At 38.7% G+C, this 22,575-nt stretch overlaps 1 protein-coding gene across 1 annotated transcript in view; it reads right to left on the reverse strand.

The window, feature by feature from the left end:
- The window catches only part of POLA1 (polymerase (DNA directed), alpha 1, catalytic subunit), a 390,582-nt gene that overhangs the window by 307,357 nt on the left and 60,650 nt on the right, over positions 1–22,575 (reverse strand). Inside the window, exons 22-26 of the mRNA XM_006835670.1 lie at positions 22,151–22,270; positions 20,622–20,721; positions 18,773–18,897; positions 12,869–13,018; positions 12,380–12,502 (exon numbers count right to left, since the gene is read on the reverse strand). Of these exons, the coding sequence (XP_006835733.1) occupies positions 12,380–12,502; positions 12,869–13,018; positions 18,773–18,897; positions 20,622–20,721; positions 22,151–22,270 (618 nt within the window). The remainder of the gene's footprint in view (positions 1–12,379; positions 12,503–12,868; positions 13,019–18,772; positions 18,898–20,621; positions 20,722–22,150; positions 22,271–22,575) is intronic.

The following is a 22,575-nucleotide window of genomic DNA, read 5'->3' on the forward strand; positions in this document are numbered from 1 at the left end:
TTTTGTACCAGATATACCAGTGCAATTTGTCATTTGATTTCTTGACTGCTGTTTCATATCCACTGGTGAATAGTGGTTAATAACTTCACACTTGTCTTTTAGTCTCTTAACAAGGAGGAAATGGCACTTTCTAAATCATTACTGCTCTGTCATCTTGGTTCATTGCCAAAGCAAGGAGCTTTAGAACACCTGTCAACTAGCACGCGGCTTATGAAACAGAAACATATACAAAAATAGGTTTATAGCAAAACTTCACGTATGTACAAAGTGGAATGAGTTTAGGTTAACAGAAAGTCGCTCATTCTGGTGAAAATTGGAGAAAGAAAAAGATTTCCAGGACTCAAATTATGTGATTCAAGTCAAGTAATGAAACCTCATCTACCACAGCAGTAATCAGTGGCACCAACACAAGACCAGTGAGACATATTCTCATCTGTAGCCACAATGCCAATGGTTTCAGTAATTAAATGGGCAAAAGAATATGGAGGCAAACATACTCTGTCCCTCCTTGCCTTCTCAAATAAGAGTGTCCAATAAAAATGTATACTTTTCCTCCCTCCGAGTACCCTGGCCATTTTTGTAAACTCGAGATAGGCTTACATTTAAATCAAGACCCTCGTTTAAAATTATCACACCTCTAGAGTCACTCATCAGTAACTACAAAAACTACTAGGCAAGTGTGATCACGGAGAGCGGTGGAGCACAGTACTAGGCACTTTGTAACGACCAGTCCCTCCCTGACAAACTGAGTACAAACAAGTAGAAATGGGGAAATAGAAGAACCTTTTGAGGCTGCAGCCTTCTGTGGTTTTTGGCTAATAAAGAAATAATAATTTTCTCAAGTATTCATACTAGCTTATGCAGACAAATTCCAAAAACTAGTAACAAAAAAGTCAATAATTCAATGTATGAATGAAAAAAGGCACTAATTTAGAACAGAGAGATTAAAGAGAGTTAATCTTGGAGCTTGGAAGCCTAGCCCTGACAAAGGATTCTGAAAGAGTGGAGAGGCCAGTTCACAGTCCAAAGTCCACCACTTAACACTGCTAACATTACTCCTTTAGTGTCATGTGTATGGACAGGTGGGAAGGGAGGGGGTGCTCCTTCTTTGACAAAGACTTGTGTTATCATGGGATTCCCCAAAAGCTCAGGTAAGACAAACATGGGTCAACCATTCAAAACTGCAAAGGAGATAAACAAGAACATACCTATGATTCCTTCATTGAAGCTTTCTTCTCTTAAGCTCACAGACCCAAGCCCATTTCACGTGAGACTTAAGGCAGAACTTCCTGGTCTTTCTTCTCCCAGCTACCTCTCATATTATCCATCTTGTGTATTCCGAAGCCTAAATCCTTTAATGTCCAAACCCCAAAGGAGCACCCAGACACAGACATCCAAGAAACTTAGGGGTCCTGGTTTCCAACTATCGAAAAAGAAGGATGGGGTCACTTTGAATTGATTTTGCAAAATCTATACAGTTTTGACTGCTTTAAAAGAAGTGTTATGTCAGTGCTTTTAAGGAGAGCAATTCAAACCAGACTGAAGTGTAACTTATTTATCTCCGTAAATGCAACACTCTGTTAATAAACTGAATTATTCTACAGACTTAAAATTTCTTGTCATCACATTTCCCTCAAATTATTAAAAGCCTGAGTTACCATTATTTGGACTGGCTTTCCATGGGTTACTTCCAAATTAGTGCTTCCTCTCCTCATCTTTATAATTTACCCGGATTACTTGCATCAATTTTTAGAAAGGATACAGACCAATGGACAAGCAAATATAGATGTTCCATTTCACAAGTTCATAAATATAAATGATCTGCATTTAGGATTCCACTTTCTTCACTGTAAATAGCTGTTTCCGAATTATTTAAGCATGTATGAAAAGAATCTAAGCTCTAAAATAACTATTAATTTGTACTATACAGAATTATAATTCATTCCATCTTAATTGCCATAAATTATAAATTAGCAGATTGTGAATTAATAAACCAGAACCCTGTAAGTTACCAGTTTTGAAGAACCAAACATCCAAGAAGTAGTACAATAGAAAAGAAATTAAAAGTCTCTCTGCCTTAGAATTTCAATATGTAAACAACTTCAAAAGTGAGAATCTGCAATCTTTGTAAGAGGGTTTTTTTTTTACATAAATATCTGCCAACATATATAGGTAAAACCTTTGTTTCAGTTTTAAAAGGAATTTCCTTCTTATAATAAATAATAATAGTAATATTCAAAATGTTAGTAGGTCAGTTGAAGTTAAAAGTAGTTTTAATGGTGGCTATTAAAATTCTGGAGACAAAATTAGAACTCTTCCCTCCTCCCACCCACACTGTTTCCATGGGTCTGGTCTGGCAAGAAAATTCTTCATACTGCCATGTTTTGAGATGACAAAAGTGTACCATTGTAAGGCTAAAGTCTGACTATGGTATTTTCTCCTCAAGCTACATAAGAAGATGCAGAAATGAAGCAGAAGAGCTAGCAGTCCTTTTCCATTTTGACATGCTGGCCCCCCTCAGAGCATCTCTTCAACGTTACACACCCGTTTCCAAAGATTACATATAACTTGAGAAAGTTCACAGATCTGTACTTTAATTGGTTTGGATGAAGTTCCAATCTACGAACAAGTTAAACATCAAAATCGATCATTTTAATGTGTCCAAAAGATTATTTTCCTTCCGTCTTACTACCTTTAGTATAATTTTCTTTATTATCACATGGCATATCTGATATCATAGTTACTCTTCTATTATACCTAACAAAGCTTTTAGATAAGGATCCCTGGTGGTGCAGTAGGTTAAGCTGCAAGACTGGTGGTTCAAAGCTACCAGCTGCTGTGTGGGAGAATGATGAGACTATCTGCTCCCATATAGATTTACAATCTCAGAAACCCTATGGAGTAGATCACCTCTGTCTTATAGGGTCTCTTTGAGTCAGAAATGATTCAGTCAGTGTGTGAGAGCTTTGACACACAGCTCAGCAAACTTTCTGTTAAGGGCCAGGCAGTAAATAGTTTGGACTTTGCAAGCCATATAATCTCTGGGCAACTTCTCAACTATGTTGTTATAGCATGGAAGCAGCCACAAATAAATGGGTGTGGCTGTGTTCCAATAAAACTTTATTTTAAAAAAATAGGCAGTGGGTAGAAGCTAGCTTATGGGTCACAATTTGCCAACCCTGGGATAGAGGAACAATTTCAACGACCCCACAAGGAAGCAAAGAAACAATTAGGTCCCTAACTTATAGACACATGGCTGTTGAGACTATTCTGACTCATAGTGACCTGAAAGGCTAGAGTCCAACTTCCCCATAGGATTTCACAGGATGTGAATCCCTACAGACGCAGACTGCCAGATCTTTTTCCATGGAACACCTAGTGGGTTGGAACCACTGACCCTTTCAGTTACCACTGCACCACCAGGGCTCCTTTCATAAATTATAACCATACCCAGAAACAAATTCCAGAACGACAAAGACCTAAACAGGAAAAGACAAACTTCACAAAGTTTAGAAGACAATAAAAGAGAATGTTTTATATTATTTGAAAAGGAAAAGATTTCTTAAGAAAACAAAAAATATATACTATGTTGTTGTTGCTAAATGCCATCAAGTTGGTTCCGACCCATAACAACCCTGTATACGGTTTCTGAGGAGCAGCTGGTGAGCTTGAATCACCAACCTGGTGGATCAAATCAACTTTGCAGTCCAGCGCATTGGAATGTGTGTCATTAAAATATTTTTTAAATAAAGGACCACAGATAAAATTAAAGGATAAACCAAAAACTTGGGGGGGAAAAATTGCACAACAAATGACCAAGCAAGAATTAGTTAGCCTTGAATGCCTATGAGAAAATATTAAAAGAGACAAAAACACTACCAGAAACAGTATATATACTATATTCAACAGACAATTTACACAAGATAACCAAATGAATATTTCAGTTAATAAACACATGAAAATATTTAGAACTAGTAATAAGTGAAATACACATTAAAACCACAATGAAACACACCATTTCACAATCATGACAAGAGTAAATATTAAAAATTCTGACAATAACAAGTGTTGGCAGTAACATGGACCACTAACGATTATGCAAGAAGTATGTTTATAAGTATACCGTTGTTGTTCAGTGCCATCGAGTTAGTTCCAACTCATAATGGCCTTGTACAGGGTTTCCGAGGAGTGGCTGGAGGGTTTAAACCGCCCATCTTTTGGTTAGCTCCGTATCTGTGCCCATTCCAAAGAAAGGTGATCCAAGAGAATGCAGAAATTACTGAACAATATCATAAATACCACACCCAAGCAATGTTTGGCTAAGTGTAAAAACAGTTGGCAGCAGTATATCAGCAAAGAGCTCCCAGAAATTCAAGCCAGATTCAGAAGAGGACATGGAATGAGGGACATTGCTGCTGATGTTAGACAGATTTGGTTGAAAGCAAAATGTTTACATGTGTTTAGTCGACTATGCAAAAGGCATTCAATTGTGTGGATCTTAACAAACTATGGATAACATTGTAAAAAAAAATTCCAAAATACTTAATTGTGCTCATGTGAAACCTGTACACAGACCAATAGACAGCAGTTTGAATGAAAAAGGAGATGCTATGTAGTTTAAGGAGTCCTGGTGAGGTACTGTTAGATAAAGCACTGGACCTCAAGGTTGGTTTGAACCACAAGGTCAGTGGTTCAAACTCACCAGCTGCTCCTTGGAAACCCTATACGGGGTTGCTATGAATCAGAACTAACTCGATGGCACCTAATAACAACAAATGTGGTTTAAAATCAAAGAAAGTGTGTCAGGGCTGTATATTTTCGCCTACTTATTCAATCTATATGCTGAGCAAACAATCCGAGAAACTGAACTAGATGAAGAATGTAGCATCAGAGTTGGAGGAAGGTTTATTAACAAGCTGCAATATGCAAATCATACAACCTGGCTTGCTGGAAGAAAAGAAGACTTGAAGCACTTACTGATGAAGATCAAAGAATACAGTCTACTAAACCAATAAGCAGTACCATGATAAATGGAGAAAAGATTCAAGTATTCAGGAAATCAAATGAAATTTGGACAAAACTGCTGCAAAAGACCCCTTTGAAGTGTTAAAGAGCAAAGATGTCAGTTTGAGGACTAAGTGCACCTGACCCAAGTCTTGATATTTTCAATCTCCTCCTATGCATGTGAAAGCTGGACGATGAATAAGAACCACCAAAGAATTATACTGAATTATACTGCTGACAAAGAACATTGAATATACTGTGGACTGCCATAAGAACGAACCTGTCTTGGAAGAAATACAGTAGGAATTCTCCTTAGAAGCAAGAATGGTTAGACTGTGTCTCAAGTATTTTGGACATGTTATCAGGATGGACCAGTCTCTAGAGAAAGACATCTTGCTTAGTAAAGCGGTGGGTCTATGAAAAAGAAAAAGCCACTCAATAATATAGACTGACTCAGTGACTCTAACAATGCGGTCAAACAGAGCGAACAGCAATGACTATGAAGATGGTGCAGGGCCACACAGTGGTTTTGTTCTGCTTAGGATGGGGTCACTATGAGTCCCAACTGATTCAACGGCATCTAACAACTAGCAATAATATCTTATATACTGCTTGTGGACGTGTGAATGCCACTCCTCACACCTACTGTTGCACTGTTTGTAACAGCAAAAAGTAGAAACAAGTAAAAACTTGAATTAAAAAAAAAAATACGTAGTTCCACATTCACTCATTGAAATATTATACCATAGTTCACACAAAGGACTCAAATCTCAAAATTTATCAACATGAATATATTTAAAATGTGGTGTCCATGTATCAGAGTAGAACTGCCCCAGAGAGTTTGCTAGGCTCTAACAGTTTTGGCCATGGCACAGGACCGGGCAGTGTTTCACTCTGTTGTATGAGATGGAACTGACTCGCCGGCACCTCAACAGCCACCTAACAGGAGCAGATTGCTTTCTCCTGCAGAGCAGCTGGGTAGGTTCAAATAAGCAACCTTTCCGTTAGCAGCCAAGTGCTTACTCACTGCACTGGTTAAAATGAGTAGGCTCCCCCCAGCCCCATCTATCTCCTCTGAAATCCTATACAGGGTTGTCGAGTTGGAACCAACTCGACGTCACTTAACAACAATAATAATTTTCTTGGGGGAGAGTAAATTGCAAAATAATCAGTTTCACAGATCACAAAAATGATAAAACCTGTAAATGTACCACATGTATAGATACATACTTATTTTTTAAAAGTAAATCACCATGGACAAGGAGGTGAAAACCAATTCCTCGGAGAAAGAGAAAGAAATGAGATAGAGTGGAGAGGGAAGGGTCTTTAGTTGTCTCCATATTTTATTGCTTCTAAATAAAAACTAGGAGTCCTGGTGTGGCACTGTGGGCTAACATATCAGACTGCAAAGTCATTTGAACTGCAAGGTCAGTGGTTCAAGCTCACCAACTGCTCGTTGGAAACCCTATACAGGGTCGCTATGGGTCAGAATCGACTCAATGGCACTTAACAACAACAAACAGAAACTAGGATTCTTTAGAAAAACAATTGGAAATGTGAAATGCTGCTTATTTCCACATGTTGTTGTTGTTGTTAGGTGCCATCGAGTTGGTACCGACCCATAGTGACCTTAGGCACAGCAGAACGAAACACTGCCCGATCCTGGGCCAACCTCACTACTGTAGCCACGCTTGAGTCCATCGATGCTGCTGCTTGGCTAATCCATCTCGTTAGGGTTCGTTCCTCTTTTTCTCTGACCCTCCACCTTACCAAACATGATATCCTTCTCCAGTGACTGGTCCCTCCTCACCACTGGACCAATAAACAACATTCTTATCAATGGAGAAAAGATTGAAGTTGTCAAGGACTTCATTCTTCTTGGATCAACTATCAACACTCATGGAAGCAGCAGTCAAGAAATCAAACGACGTACTGCGTACTGCGTTAGGCAAATCTGCATCACAAGACCTTTTTAAAGTGTTGAAGAGCAAAGATGTCAGTTTGAGGATTAAGGTGCGCCTGACCCAAGCCATGGTATTTTCAGTAACCTCATATGCATGTGAAAGCTAGACAGTAAATAAGGAAGACCGTAGAAGAATTGATGTTTTTCTTGAGTTATAGTGTTGGAGGAGAATATTGAAAGTGCCATGGGCTGCCACAAGAACCAATATATCCGTGTTGGAAGAAGTGCAGCCAGAGTGCTCCTTAGAGGCCAGGATGGCCAAACTTCGTCTCTCATATTTCCGGATAAGACTCCCTTAATGCTTAATTACATGAGTCTCTCAACTCACTCATTTCCTTTAATAACTAATACCAACAAAAGCTAAATCCTTCTACCTGGTACCATTCCCAAGGGCTCCTGACCGGTGCCATCAGAGCCAAGTAAGCCCCAGAAGGTGTGTCCAGACTGTATGTTTGTCTCAGTGCACAGTTTTCAGCTCTGAACACACTCTGAAAGTTAGGCAGTCTACAACTGGTTGTCATCAGTCAACAGAATGAAAAAATCAAAACGTACAGGGGCTCTACACTCAAGCACACATTAACTTTGAAATGCAATGAGAATTCCTGACCAAACATCATTTTTCAAGGGCACAGAAATAACAGACTGTAGAAATAAAACCATACCAGTATCAGTAAGCCTTAATTATTCTATGACGATAAATATTACCATTACATTAAAATTTAAGCAAGTTTAAGCTGCCTCAGTAGAAAGGTAAATTCACAAAGATAAAATTGTCTTATCAAAATCATTTCTAATTCTCTTTGGATTAACCTCTCTGCTACTGTGGCAGAAGGAGTTATCTATTGTGGCTGCATGGTCACAGGTATGAAATATAGTCATGTAATATAAAAATGTGGCTGACTATGATGAATTAAATGATTGTTCTTATCAATAACAGTTTTGATTCAAAAACTATCACTATTTTAAGCACTAAGTAAACCAGACTTTTACAACCCTTTAAGCCAGTGTCACCCTTTCTTCAACAGTTTCAAAATTAGTAAGTCTAAAATTTTGACAGAGTTAAGTCAGTAAATGGCCTTCACTATTGTTTACTTGATAAAATCCTTAATTGATTAATGATCTCAGGGTATATATCGCCATCTAGTGAACAATCACTTCAATTACCGCACTAGTCACAACAACTGACAATGTTTTATTTACGGCTTAAAACTGTACTCCTAACTCCAGTTGGTGCTGTAGGCTTGCCCAGTTTCTTTTTTATGTCACTGGTTTACACATGGATTGAGAACATACACAAATACAGATGATATCTGTACAGCTTCACTTCTAAGTGCCTGTAAATGAAGCGCCAACATTTACTTCTCCGGAAACACTGACTTCATCGTTTTTAAGTAATTCACACACTCGGAGAGATTCCTATTACTTTTACTGAACCAGTAACTACTTTCTTTACCACCCAGCAGTTTAAAATCATAGACGAGTTTAAGTGTGAAAGAGCACACCTGTACAAAGACAATATTGATGTCCATTTGACACAACTATTGGCACTGCTGCTATAAACCTGTTTTGAAAAGTACAATTAGTAATTACTGCAAGTACTTTAGCAGTCATAATACATTTGATTACAGAAATCATTAGGTCATCAGAGTCAAGCCTACATCATTTCCAGTAAAACTGAGCACATACAGAAAAGGGGAGTGAAGGTTTCAAGACCTTCCCAGACTGTATTAATCCATATTCAAATGCAAAATGTCTAAATCTCTTGCTATGCCATGCTACCACATTTCTTTCTCATTAATTTCCACTTAAACCTTAATTTCATTTATCCTACAAGGACTTTAAAAACAAACAACTTCTAAGATCTTCAGGTTTTGTTATTATTTTGTCCGCTCTGTACTGCACACACACACACAAATCAAAACCAGTTTCACACGTTTCACAGGTATTTCAAAATCTCAGCAAACTGACTCCATTTACACTTGTCTCCTCAAACTCCTTTAATAATCAAGAGATGCTGAAATCACAATCGCTTAGCAATCTATATGGAAAATACTAGTAAACCCACAGACAGATGATCACACAGAATAAGCCTGCCCTCCAGTGCTAATAATCACCAAAAAAATTCACAATCATATTTATATTATTTCCATAGATGACTTTGGATCTTCTTCTATTATAAAATTTCCAGAGAACAATTGCATAATTAGTATTGCTCAGTAGCCTCAAAATGTTACCTACTTCCCACTGATTCTTTTTTTTTCATTATTTGTTTCCAGAAAGGGCATAGTGGAAAGAGAAAAGTAGAAAGTAGAAGCCAAGATGAATCGTAAGAATTATTTCTAGATTTGTTGGGAATTCTTTGCTTTTTAATGGGGAGAGCAAGGGTTTCCTTACTACTTTCTTTATTAAAGATTTGTTATTGTTACGTTTTATACAGCAGAAAAATAAAAAGAGTTTAAAGTTCCTATTAAAAATCCAGCTAAATGAAAAGGCTGCCCTTAAAATACAATGGATTAGGGGAGTGGGGAGATCATTGGACAAATTTGGGGCTTATCATTATCAACAGTGCCCTTTTAAGCTTGTGGATTTCTGAGCCAATGCAGAAAATGTAACAACAGGGATTTCCCAACAGCAAGAGGCACTCTCCAAGGGAGTAAATTGTCAACTATTGCCGCTCGTGAGAAACTTAAGAGTAACCTTGATCCAATCTCAATAGTCAACCCGTGTATTATCACCCAGTTGGGGCATAGTGAGTGCATTTCCTAATACAAAAATAAGATGGTATTCTATCAGGAGCCACTGGATACACATACAGAAACAAAATTTAAATAATTCTGAAGTAAACTTAGCCTAAGAAATGAAAAACATCCTTCCCTCATTTGAACTAGCCCCTAAAACACCGGTATCTTCTCATCTTAAAAGGCCTGAGTCTCGAAAAGTATCTTCCAGGAATGAGAGATCAAATATACAGCAAGACCACTGTTATGAAAGACATCCTGAAATATGGAAGACAACACCACCACCACCCAAACAAAAACCCTTTGAATCAGTAAGAAATGGATTCAGATTCAAAACAGTCAGTTATCATACTTCACCTCTGAGTCTTAACTGTCTCATCTGCAAAATGGAATGTTCTTATCTAAATCAAAGGAATGTTGTTGAGGTTTTGATGAAATAATACGCTTGAAAGCTTCTAGCATATCCCAGACATGCAATACAGGTTTTGCCCATGGCCGTGCAATAGATCTGCCAACTGAAGAGTGACTGACCATCCTGATGTTCGTCTTAAACCAACTCGAAATGCACTGTCTAATGCAGTGGCCACTAGTCATCTAGATTTGTATTAATTATAATTAAATAAAATGAAAACTTCAATTCCTCAGTTGCACTAGTCAGGTATTATGTGCTCAAACAAGTGGACTCCTGATGTAGTGCTGTACGATAAGCACTGCACTGAGAACCACAAGGTTGGGGGTTCAAACCCACCAACTGCTCCTCGGAAACCCTGTACATGGTTATTATGAGTCAGAATTGACTAGAGAGCACTTAGGAACAACAATAACAAGCTACATGTGGCTGTTGTTGTTAGGTGCTGTTGAGTTGACTCCGACTCATAGTGACTTTATGCACAACAGAACAAAACAAAGCCCATTCTTGTGTCATCCTCAAAATTGTGTTTTGTTTGAGCCCATTTTGCTGCCACTGTGCCAAGGTAGCTAGAGACTACTTTATTGGCTAGTGCAGACAGAGAACATTCTCCTCGCTGTACACAGTTCTACTGGGCCCTAGACAAGGGCCCTAACGCAAAGGTCAGTAAACTTTTTTCTAAAAGGGGCCAGATAATAAATACACTCGCCTTTGCAGACCATACATATTTCCATCATGACTACACAACTTTGCTACTGTCATGCAAAAGCAACCATGACAATCTATCAACTAGTGAGCATGGCTATGTTCCAATAAAACTTTGCTTACAAAAATAGATGGCCCAGAGGCCATAGTAGTGTAGTGGGTTACACACTGGGCTGCTAACCATTCATAAGGTCAGCACTTCAAATCCACCAGGATCTCCACAGGAGAAAGATGAGGCTTTCTGTTTCCATAAAGACGCATGGCCTTGGAAACCCTATACAGGGTCGCTGTGAGTTGGAACCAACTCAACACCACAAAACCACCAGACTGCCAACATTAGTATTCTGCCCATAACCACTACCTTCTTTAAGATTCATTAATATTGACAGGAAACAATAGTTCATTGGATTAAAATGGAATTTAATACTTAACATAACTATTCTTTTATAAAGAAAAACCCATGCACATAATACTAAAGTGGATGAAGTTTATTTATAGTACTCATAAAGTGACAATACCAAGTCTGTTTGGTATCTGACCCATCTTTCTAAAGTCAATGATTCAATCTGTAAATTCAATCCTTACATAGTTCTAGCATTCTAGATTTAGACATGTAACTAACTGGCTACCCACTTGATTCTTGCCCCCTTCAATCCTTTATCCTAAGAAGCAGTGAAATGCCTATCTCTGCGGGGTAGCAACTGTTCACTGGCTTCTCACTGCCATCAAGGCCTTCTCACTGCTCATCTTTATGACTAACTTGATCTTCCTGAACAACATATAAAACTACTTACTTTATGTAACCTCCTCAGAGCATCCTTCCCTGTTCAATCTGAGTCATCTACACATTCTCTAGTCCACCACCCAGTTTTAATTATCTACATGCAGTGCATTTACTTCTATCATTATTATCTTAGTCGTTTTTTCTTTCTTTCTTTATTCACTTATTTGTGGTCTGTTTTCCCAACACACAATCAATCCCCCAACCACCATATAGAATGTAAGCCTCGTGATAGTAGGGACCTTTTGTTTTGCTGGACACAGAACAATGTCTGCCATGTAATACATGTTCAGTAAGCACACATACACAATGGATGAGAGACTGAATAAAATGCCTATTAGTCTCAAACTTACTCTAAAAAAGTGTATTTCAAAGTACATAACTAGCTTTGCACAGTCAAGGTAACAAAGTTCGCTCTCTTTTACTACAACAGGTTTAATTTAAAATGCAGTCATACTCCTCACTACCATCACAGGGGATTAGACCCCCCAAGAGTACTAACATCCAGAAATGAACGCTCAAGTCCCTTACAGAAAATAGCAGAGTGTTTGCATATTACTTACACACCTTCCAGTACACTTTAAATCATCTCTAAATTACTTATAATACCCAATACAAAACAAATACCATGAAAAAAGCACTTTATGCTCCCTCTTAGCCTTTGAAGGACTGCTTTGACCACCTAATTGCATATCCACATCCCAGAATACTTTTGATCCCCGGAAACCTGCAGAACTAGAGGGCCCACTGAATTCTCCTTTTCAGAGATGTGAATTTACCTCCCTTCCTTTGTATGTCACCAAAGCAGCCAATGGTTTGGCGTAAAATCTGCTGTAGGAAAATCCCAAGCAGCCGTACATACTGTTCGCCGTGAGCTTAAGAGCCTTCTGTCGAATGTCATACTGCAGGTTCCACAAAGACAAAAGAAAAACAATATTTGCAAAGAGGTTAAGTATTACATTAGGTGCCTTGCAAGTTTACAACCAAGAGGGAGAACCCCTCAATCTCCCTTAAGACATAAAATTCTTAACATACTCAAGCCATCTTCCCAGACCTTCTACAAGCAAGTAAACAGTCTCCAAAGCTCACAGGATTCAGCAGATCTTGCTTAGACACGGCTACCTTCCACTCAAAAGGCATTCTACTGTTCTGTAATCATTACCTACCCACAAACTTAAAATAAGTACATGCATTTTCCCACAGCATTAAACAATCAAATCCTAAAAACTGAGGGTGTCACTCAAATATCTCTTGGTGTAAAGATATACCTGAAGAAAAAGGTCTGGATTTAAATCTGGAAGTTTCATGAGCTGTTTGACTTGCTTTCTCCTTTCTACTAGTTTCCGGATCTCTTTGGGTAAAATGCCCATTTCTAAGCTTGCATCGGGCAGCTCAGGAATCTGTTCTTGTTCTCCATCCTGATACAATAGAAATGAAAAACAAATTAAATTTTTGAGAAATCAATTTCTAAAATAATGTTTATAGGTACCTTTCCCCATGATTGGAGTCCTGGTGTGGCACTATAAAATAAGCACTGGACTAACTGCAAACCCACCAGCTGCTCCTTGGAAACCCCACATAGGGTCACTATGAGTTGGTACTTAACAACAACAATATCCCATGACCACATCTGGCAAAGCTGCAGTTGTTGCGGGCCACTAAGTCGATTCCGACTCACAGTGACGCTACAGGACAGAGTCCATCTGCCCCCTAAGGGTTCCTCAGCCATAATATTTACAGGAATGGATAACCGGGTCTAGTCTCCCTCAGAGCAGCTAGTGAGTTTGAACCACTGATCTTTGGATCAGCAGCTGAGTGCTTAACTACTATGCCACTAGGGCTCCTTTTGAAAAGCTCCTTTCTGTAGCCAATGCATTGGTGGTCTACAAGGACCTGAGAGGGTTGCAGAAAAGTCTGGTCTACCAAGCCCTTCAGTCTCTCAGTCTTGATACCTGCAGTCCACCCCTGTAGCTATTCATAAACGTCAATATTGTTCAAAGAAATGAATTTATACACATGATACCATCAGCTCTCAACCAGATTGGGGAGCAACATGTTTGGAAAAACTGTTTTTTAAATCAAACACTAAGAGAAATCCCTAGGGCTTAAAAGAAAAAAATGAAACAAAATAAAACAGCTAAACTACTGCTTTACATCATGTGCACTGCCAAACAAAATACTATAGAATTTTATAACTATGCAGAATCATAGCAATTACTGTAACTGTGTTATACTACAAAATAAAACAACTAAATACCAAATCAGCAAATTTCTTTTAAGAATTTGGAGTACATATTTAAGTAGGTCACGACATTAAAAAAAAATTAATACATATATACTCCTTTTATCTGTAAATTGCTTTGCAATCGGTAGAAGAATAACAACGTTTTAGAACAGCAACCAGCAGTCCTTCTTACATGAAAATGTACTACAGGAAAAAGCAAGGAAAGCATTAGACCATTTTTCTCAAGCCTCCATTAACAGGCTACAAAGAAAGTCAGGCACATTTGCCCTTTCAAAGGTTCTGAATTCAAAATAACCCCCTTGGTTTAGAGTATGTCAAGTCAATGCCCTTTTCTAACCTAGCCTTTACAAAGTACAAGTATCCCCCATTTTCTCCGAAGTTTCCACCACTTTGCTTTTACAAAAACTATACATTAGTATCTGTTTATACTAACTGTAAAACATTTAAATAGAATTTTCACTTTTACAGAAAAAAAAAAACCTTGAATAGCAAAAGTAGCATTTGGTTTTGTTTGCAGACAGCAATTAAAGAGGCAGCGTGCACCCAGAGCAGTGAGAGTGGCAGTGCCAAGTTCCTTCCCCAGGAACTCCACCCTCAGCGTCTCAGCACCAAGCTGTCACAGCTCTGAACTGTATCTGTGAACACCTCTTATACATGTTCGTGCTATTTCAGGTACTATGTGTTATTTGGTAGGTTACTTTTTTTTTTTCCTGAAGCTTTTATTGTGAATTGAGTGATAGTTACATGGAGGAACACTGGTTTTGCATTCAACCAATCGTATTTTCACTGCAATGATCACAATCTCCTCCATGCACTACCAGTTAATAGTATTTGCCTCTATGCCTTCTTTCTTTCTTTTTTTTTATCTGATGTACACAAAAACACTCAGGAATATAGAATCATTTAAACAACCAAAGGGCACATTCTGCAAGCCTGCCTCCTGGCCACCAGCACACGGCCTTTCTCTTTCCATGAGTCTAGAGTCCTCAGCTGCTCTCTCTCTCCATGCTCTCATCTCTGCCTCATTTCTGGTGTTGCTTCTCTGGTTAGGATCCCACGTTCCGCTCACGCTCTTCCCTCCTGAAGGTCCTAGGGGCCCGTGTTCCTGGAATATAACATTAACTACTCCCCCCTTTTAGTTGCAAAACTTCTATCTTTACAGTTGTGATAATCACAGTTAGGCATGGTAACAATTACTCAATATTGAATCAAAAGAATCTTATCCCCATCTCCTTTCACCAGACCCATCTAGACAAGATGAAAACTATTTTGTGGTGATTCTACCTCCTCCCCGCCTCCCCCCGCTCTCAAACTAAACTCCCTCTTGAAAACTTGTCAGCCAGCCACTTCCTGCCTATTTAGCCCCCCTCCTCCCATTTTATTTAGCCAATGTCTAAGCTGCCTGTCCCTATCAACCCTGTGTACTAAAGGGATAGGCTTGATCCTTAATGTGAAGACTCCTTCCCTCTTGATTGTTATTTTGAGCAACTACATCCATATGTAAAGGTCAAGTTCATCAAATTACAACAATTTACATTTGCTTCCTGTATCAAACTTCTTTATCTTCCTCTAGTCAAGTTCTCATCATGAAACCATCAAGGCTAGGTCAATGGGTACTATCTGCAAGTTTGGGAATTCTTGTGCGTCTCCCCCCACTTCATATCAGCTGGACGTTTCACTCTCAGCTCTAACCCCCCAGTGGCTAGGTCAGTGTCCATGGGATCTGGAGTTCCCAAGTCTCCCCAAACTTCAGATCAACCAGCCCTTCCTCTCTCTCTCATCTCTAGGTTGACAGAAGTCTATCAAACAAGGTCAAACTCAGCCCATATCTTCATTGCTGCCTTTTCCCATTACTTCCATTCACAATTAGACAAACATGGCTGGCGAGCTTAAAAGCCTACTTGTGTGTTCCCTTGGAGTGGTAAGTTATTTTGGGGGGCATGTTGTTGTTAAGTGGAGTCAAGTGGGCTCAAACTCATAGTGACCCTGTATAGGGTTTTCTGAGGCCGTAAATCTTTCTCCTGCAGAGCAGCTGTTGGGCTCAAACCACTGACCTTGTGGTTTAGTCTAGTGCTTATCCTGCAGTGCCAGGAATGCTCAAAACTTTGTCCTGTAAAAATTCATGGTGATTTCTTTATGCCATTTCAACTTACTAAAGGTTTCATAGGAATGCTCTACTTTCAGATAGCAGCTAGCTCCTGTGTCTGAGTTGATAAAGATCAACAGTATAGCAGATGATAAGAACAAGCCTATTGAAGAGATCTTGGTACACATTCCAATGATTTTCAGCAACCACAGAAATCAGATACAAAGTAAACTGACAGGATGTGAAGTCAGGAAATTTACAATCCTCTCCCAGCTTGACTATCATTAATCATGTGATGGTAGCTTTGCTGAAGACCAATGAGGTATTCTTAAGTGCTGTGTGAGTCAGTTTTGACTCATAGTGATGCTGTATAGGGTTTCCAAGGAGTGGCTTGCAAATTTGAACTGCCAGTCTTACAGGTCCAATGAGCCTGCAGTCCAGTACAGAACCTATAAAGTACTTATGGATAGTACTTCCTTCAAACCTCTACAATGGTTTCTGTATTTATCCAGAATCCAAATAGGAAAGCTCAAATGAACAAAATGTGGGAAGAGGAGGGAGGTTGAATAATAATTATCACAAAGCTAACATAGCAAGGAGGACAGAGCCCAGAGAATATAATCAAATGCTGTCATACCTTTTGGGGGCGCATACCCAGCACCTTCTTTGTAAAAATATGCTCTAGTCCCACAGAAAAGTCCCATTGCAGCCATATGCGTGAATCTACTACTCTGGTCACAGTTGATAGGATAATGAATGGGATCTACACTAGCCTATCAGATTGTCTCTTCTTAGAATGCAGAACTGGGACTGGAAAACAGCTCCCAAGCATGTGGCTGATTCCACCTCACAGCAACAGAACAGGACAGGCTAGAACTGCTCCACAGGGTGTCCGAGGCCGGCAAAGAGGATGGTGAAGGCAAGGGCCAGATCTGTTGGGTTACCACTCCAGTGTTTAACCCACTGTGCCAACAGGGCTCCTTGGTTGTAACTAAAGCACATGCAAATCAAGGAGCCATGAGACAAAGAAACATCCTTGCCATGTATACAAATATCAGATAAAAATAAGTTAGAGTTCGCTTAAATCTTTTACCACTGGAGACACAACTTAAATCAAATTCCCTAGTGACCATCAATTGCATAAGCTTTATTAATAAAGTTACTGCTAAGCGCTGTTGATTAGGTTCTGACAACATAGTGATCCTGTATGGGGTTTCCGAGAATCGGCTGGCAAATTTGAATCACTCACATTGCAGTTCAAACCGACCTTGTGGTGGAGTACTTATCCTATAACGCCATCCATTAAATCATTAAACTTTATGCAAAACTGTTGACTGTATGATCGATCATTGGTTAGATTAAAATCCAAATCAGGTCATTATAAAATTGATTTCTAAAGTTGCATGGCTAAATTGAAAATATCAAATGTTAGAGAATAAAAGAAGCAACTTGAACTCTCATACGTGGTGGAGTGTACTGTGGAAAACTACTTTGGAAAACAAATTATAGTTTTTTATCAAGTTAAAAATTTTCTAGGCAAACCCGAAAATTCACTCCCAAGAGCAATGAAAGCATGAAGCCTTTCCAGTGATTTCAAAGATGCAGGTACAGCAAGTGAAGGTGACTGTGATGAAAAAATTGTTGTCAGTAAGGGTTGGTTACAACGTTTCAGTGAGGGAAATTTTCCATAACACTAAAGGGCAAGTACGAATTGTCAGTACATCAGACAACTGTAACTCAGGGACTGCCTGAATCTAGATGGAAAGTGAAGTAGTAATACTATATCCATCTGCAGATAACATGGTGTTGGTGTGGCACTGTAGGATAAGCACTGGAGTGCTAACCACAAGGTAAGTGGTTCAAACCCACCAGACACTCCTCAGAAACCCTGTATAGGGTTGCTGTAAGTTAGTACTGACTCCACGGGACTTAACACACACACACACACACAAACTATTAGAACTAATAAATCCAGCACGTTTGTAGGATACACGATCAATATACAAAATATTGGTTATATTTCTATACATTAGCAAGGAACAATCCAAAATGTGAAATTTAGAAAACAATTTGATTTATAATAATATCAAAAATTATATAAATAGAATTAATTTTAATAAAAGAAGTACAAGACTTATACATAAAAGAACTACAAAACATAGTTAAAAGAAATGAAAGAAGACCTAAATAAATGGAAAGACATGTCATGTCCTGACATTTTTGTAGAACTTGGCAAGCCAATTCTAAAATAAATAAAATAACGTATATCCATACAATGCCATATTATTTAGCAATAAAAAGGAAAGAAATACTGACATGTACTACAGTGTAAATGAGCTTTGAAAACAGTATGCTAAGGGAAATACGGCAGAAGCAAAAGGCCGCATACTGTATACTTTTATTTCTATATAATGTCCAGAACAGACAAATCTTTAAAGACAGAAAGTAGATTAGTAGTTGACTAGAGGTGGAGGTAAAGGAAGAATGAGGGCTGAGATAATGGCTAAAGTCCAGGGGATTTCTTTTGGAGTGATGAAACTGTTCTAAAATTGATTGACTGTGGTGATGACTGCAAATTCTATGAATATACTAAAATCCACTGAATTTAAATGGGAGAATTGGACGGTATGTGAATTATATCTCAATATAAACGTCAAATCAAAACAAGGCACAGAACCAGTCTGCCTGCTACCCAACCCTTCCCTTTTTTTGGACCATTCAGAAAGGACATGATTGAATGTGTCCTTAAGAGGAAATACTAGAAAGCTAGCTCCCTTGGCTCTCTGCCTTTATAAGCACTACTTTTAACCTCAATTTAAAGAGCCCCAGTTGAGTACACACCTCTGTAATTTTCTGTGCCTCTGAAGCCACTCTTTGCACAGTCGTAAAGCAGATGTTAAATTCCTGAATGATGGAAGGATATAAACTGTTGAAGTCCAGAAGCAAAATGAACTTATCATAAAAACCTGAAATAAAAAAGCCACATATCATAAAAAGCCTATAGAAGTACAGATTTGTCAAAATATCACATTAGAAATATACGTACTATGAAGTACATTAGAAACTATCTACAGCTGTAAGGAAGGCAAGGGTGGGGGAGGGAGTCTATTACCAGTCTATAAAGCAGCTCTGGTAGTATAGTGGTTATGAATCGGGCTGCTAACCTCAGGGTCAGCAGTTCGAAACTACCAGCTGTTCCGCGGGAGAAAAATGAGGCTTTCTGCGCCCATAAAGATGTACAGCCTCAGTAACCCTGTGCAGGGTCACTATGAATCAGAACCAACTCCACGGCACATCACCACCACCACCACTCTATAAAGAATCCGGGTGTGGCGCTGTGGGTTAATGCACTGGACTGCAAAGTCAGTTCAAACAGCAAGATAGGTGGTTCAAACTCACCAGCCGCTCCTTGGAAACCCTATACAGGGTCGTCTTAGGTGGGAATCGACAGCACTTAACAACAACCATTCTAGAAAGTAATTTGGATTAAGATGAAAACCCAGGCCACAAAAGCAGAACGTAATCGGTAGTAGGTAAGATCGTGCCTTGCCTTGGAACCAGCTACAACCAATCCTCTCTTCAGCAGCTCCCAAAGCATATCATCATACCTTCCCACATTTCAAATGTTCTCCTTCAAGGAGGCATTCCCTTCTACTTACTCTTCCTCTCCCAGCCCAAAATGTTGTCATTCTTACCAGTGAATAGTAACACATTTTTTCCTTCACAGTCATTTCTTCAAAGAATTGAAAAGGTTAGCATTCACCTATACACAAACTATGCTAAAAATGAGACTACACATATGTATGTACTGTTGAGTCGATTCCAACTTATAGTGATCCTATGTTTTCAGAGGAGCAGCTGATGAGTCTGAACCATTGACCTTGCAACTCAAACCGACCTTGCCTTTATATGTTATTGTTGTTATTAAGTGGTGTCGAGTCGTTTCCAAACCATAGCGACACTGTATAGGGTTTCCGAGGAGCAACTGGTGAGCTTGAACTGCCGACCCTGAGGTTCGAAGCGACTTTGCAGTCCAGTGCATTAACCTACAGCACCACACCAGGACTCCTGTCCTTATATAAATATATAGCAATGTCAGTAGTGGAACGATCCACCCTTTTTACTTGCAAAGGGTGAACAGAAAACTACTATATTTCTCTAGGACATTTAAAAAGAGTTATCTTCACCTTGAGAAGACACTGAATAAAAGTAAATGTCCATGACTAAGACAACAATGACAGCAGCAAACATATATTGATATGTTACTTTGTGCCCAACACTACATTAAACAACTATTTTTAGTTCTTAACTCCCTCTGTGGTATCACTGTCATCTCCATGAGGAAACTGAGGCTAACAGAAGCTACAAAGGCAGCCCAAAATCACAGTCAGAATTCAAACTCGGTTTATCTAACAACCAAGTACTACTGCTACATTTCATTACAAAATGAAAATAGCTCTAGGTCAAAAAATGTTTCCTACTCTGAGTTCAAGTTACTTGATGAAATTCACATTAATTCCATGTCAGGGGACTGGCAAACATGATTTTCACAACAATAGACAAAATAAGGTTATTATAAAATCATTTTGCTAACCTGTAAGACAATTCAGGTCACCTAGCTTCTCTAACCCAGCTCTATGCTAAGAAATCCATTAATACCAGGGAGAAAGCTATCTGCTGCCAGCCTTACCAACTTTGGGGTCCAATACTAAGCCACCAGCATAAGCTGCTTTCTTACGTCCTTTCTTGAATTTACCAGCATCTCCATCAATTTCTTCGTCTTCATCTCCCTAATATCAAATGGAGAGATAACTTTACCAGTCAGCAACTAATAAACTAATTAAGAAGTTTCAGGACTCCCTCTTTTCCAACTTCAGAAGATAAACTCTAACAAACATAATTTAATTTTAGTTAGTGTCCCTACCTATGGGAAAAAGTTATTATAATGTGTTCATTAATCTAAATGAATGTCAAGCATGGGAGTTACCTGAAGATATTTCTGTACCTCAGTTATTTTCTTTTTTGCCCAAGTTTGTACATATGGTGATGTTCTGATGTCCAGATAAACATTAGGCAAATTCTATCTTAAATCTCTGAATTCATAGAAACCTTTCATAGTTTGTAACCAATTGATACTAAAAATACAACTTTTCATACTGAATGAAATCTGAGACTACAAAAAAGTCCTCTTAAATTAACTGCTTTTACAATAATGATGTACAAAATATTCCACATAGGTATTTCCTCAGTAGTATCATTATTAATATAGTGTCACTGCATAGAATTTCTGAGGCTATAAATCTTTACAGAAGCAAAACAGCCTCATCTTTCTCCCGCGGACCGTGGGAGTTTTGAACTGCTGGCCGTGTGATTAGCAGCCCGACTCCTACCACTACACTACCAGAACTTCTATATTAATACAGATTGCTTAAAATCCATCTAGCTACATATCGGAATTTCGTTCCCAAGCAGTTTATTACTGGCCAATACCTCAGCAGCAGTTGAATTCCTCGAAATTAGTATTTTCTATATCAATGTTGGAGTCCTGGTATGGAACTGTAGGATAAGCACTGAACTGCTAACCACAAGGTCCGTAATTCAAACCCTCTAGCCGCTCCTTGGAAACCCAATACAGGGTCACTATGAATCAGAAATGACTCCATGAACTTTTTGAAGCCTGCTCATACAAGAATCTGAATCACATTTTAACATTAAATTCCCACTCTGTGCCCATTACTATTTGTGCTGGTAAAACAGTAGCTAAAATAAATTCTCATTCCAACATGATAGAGGCTAATTTGAAACATGATTGTGGTGACTGTGATCATACTAGTACATAAAAACGCAATGCAATAAAAAAGGCTTGGATCCATAGACTTAAGGAATTAGGGAGTATCCACAGACTTAAGGAATTAGGGGGTAACTGGCATTTATTTCTGAATAGGGTTAAGGTGGCAAAACACTTGGCCATGTACAAGTATGGTCATTCATCACAGAGTCCTAATGTCTCCCTCAAAAATGTTCATATTTCACAATATTTCAGAGAGAGATGTGGAGAAGGGAATGACCACAATGAATAAACTTGAAACCATTTCTACAGTACACAAGGGATTCATTATTTTGGAAGCAGATGTTATCACAGCAAAGAAAAGCTATCTAAGTAATAAAAAGGAGAGGAAGGGGGAGATAAGAAAAGGCAAGATACAATTTTGGACCCACCAGTTTTTGCTGAGGCTTTCTGAAAATCTGCTTGTCAGGCACAATATAGTTGTTTTCATAAAATGCATGGAGCAACAAGAACTCATTACGCTCGGATCGTCCACCCATCAGCGTCCTGGACTAGTAAATAGAATTTCTTTTTAAATTGTGAGCTCATAACCACAATAAGTAAAAGCAAGTCTGAGTTGGTAAGTTTTATCAAAACTATTCCTAATAACAAGAGCTGTATCTAAAGAAAAAGATACTGAATTATTTCTAACAGTTTAAGCATTATAGTTGCAAGACAGGCAAAGAGAGCTTCAAATATTGACAACTTGGCTATTTCTTTATTCCCAAATGGACCACTCCACAAAACAGACACATCCAGATGTTTAGAAAGATGATCCTAACGTTCACCCAAATTTCAACATACTGCACCTGGCATT

This window comes from Chrysochloris asiatica, unplaced genomic scaffold (assembly GCF_000296735.1).
Source record: "Chrysochloris asiatica unplaced genomic scaffold, ChrAsi1.0 scaffold00018, whole genome shotgun sequence".
Taxonomy (NCBI): domain Eukaryota; kingdom Metazoa; phylum Chordata; class Mammalia; order Afrosoricida; family Chrysochloridae; genus Chrysochloris; species Chrysochloris asiatica.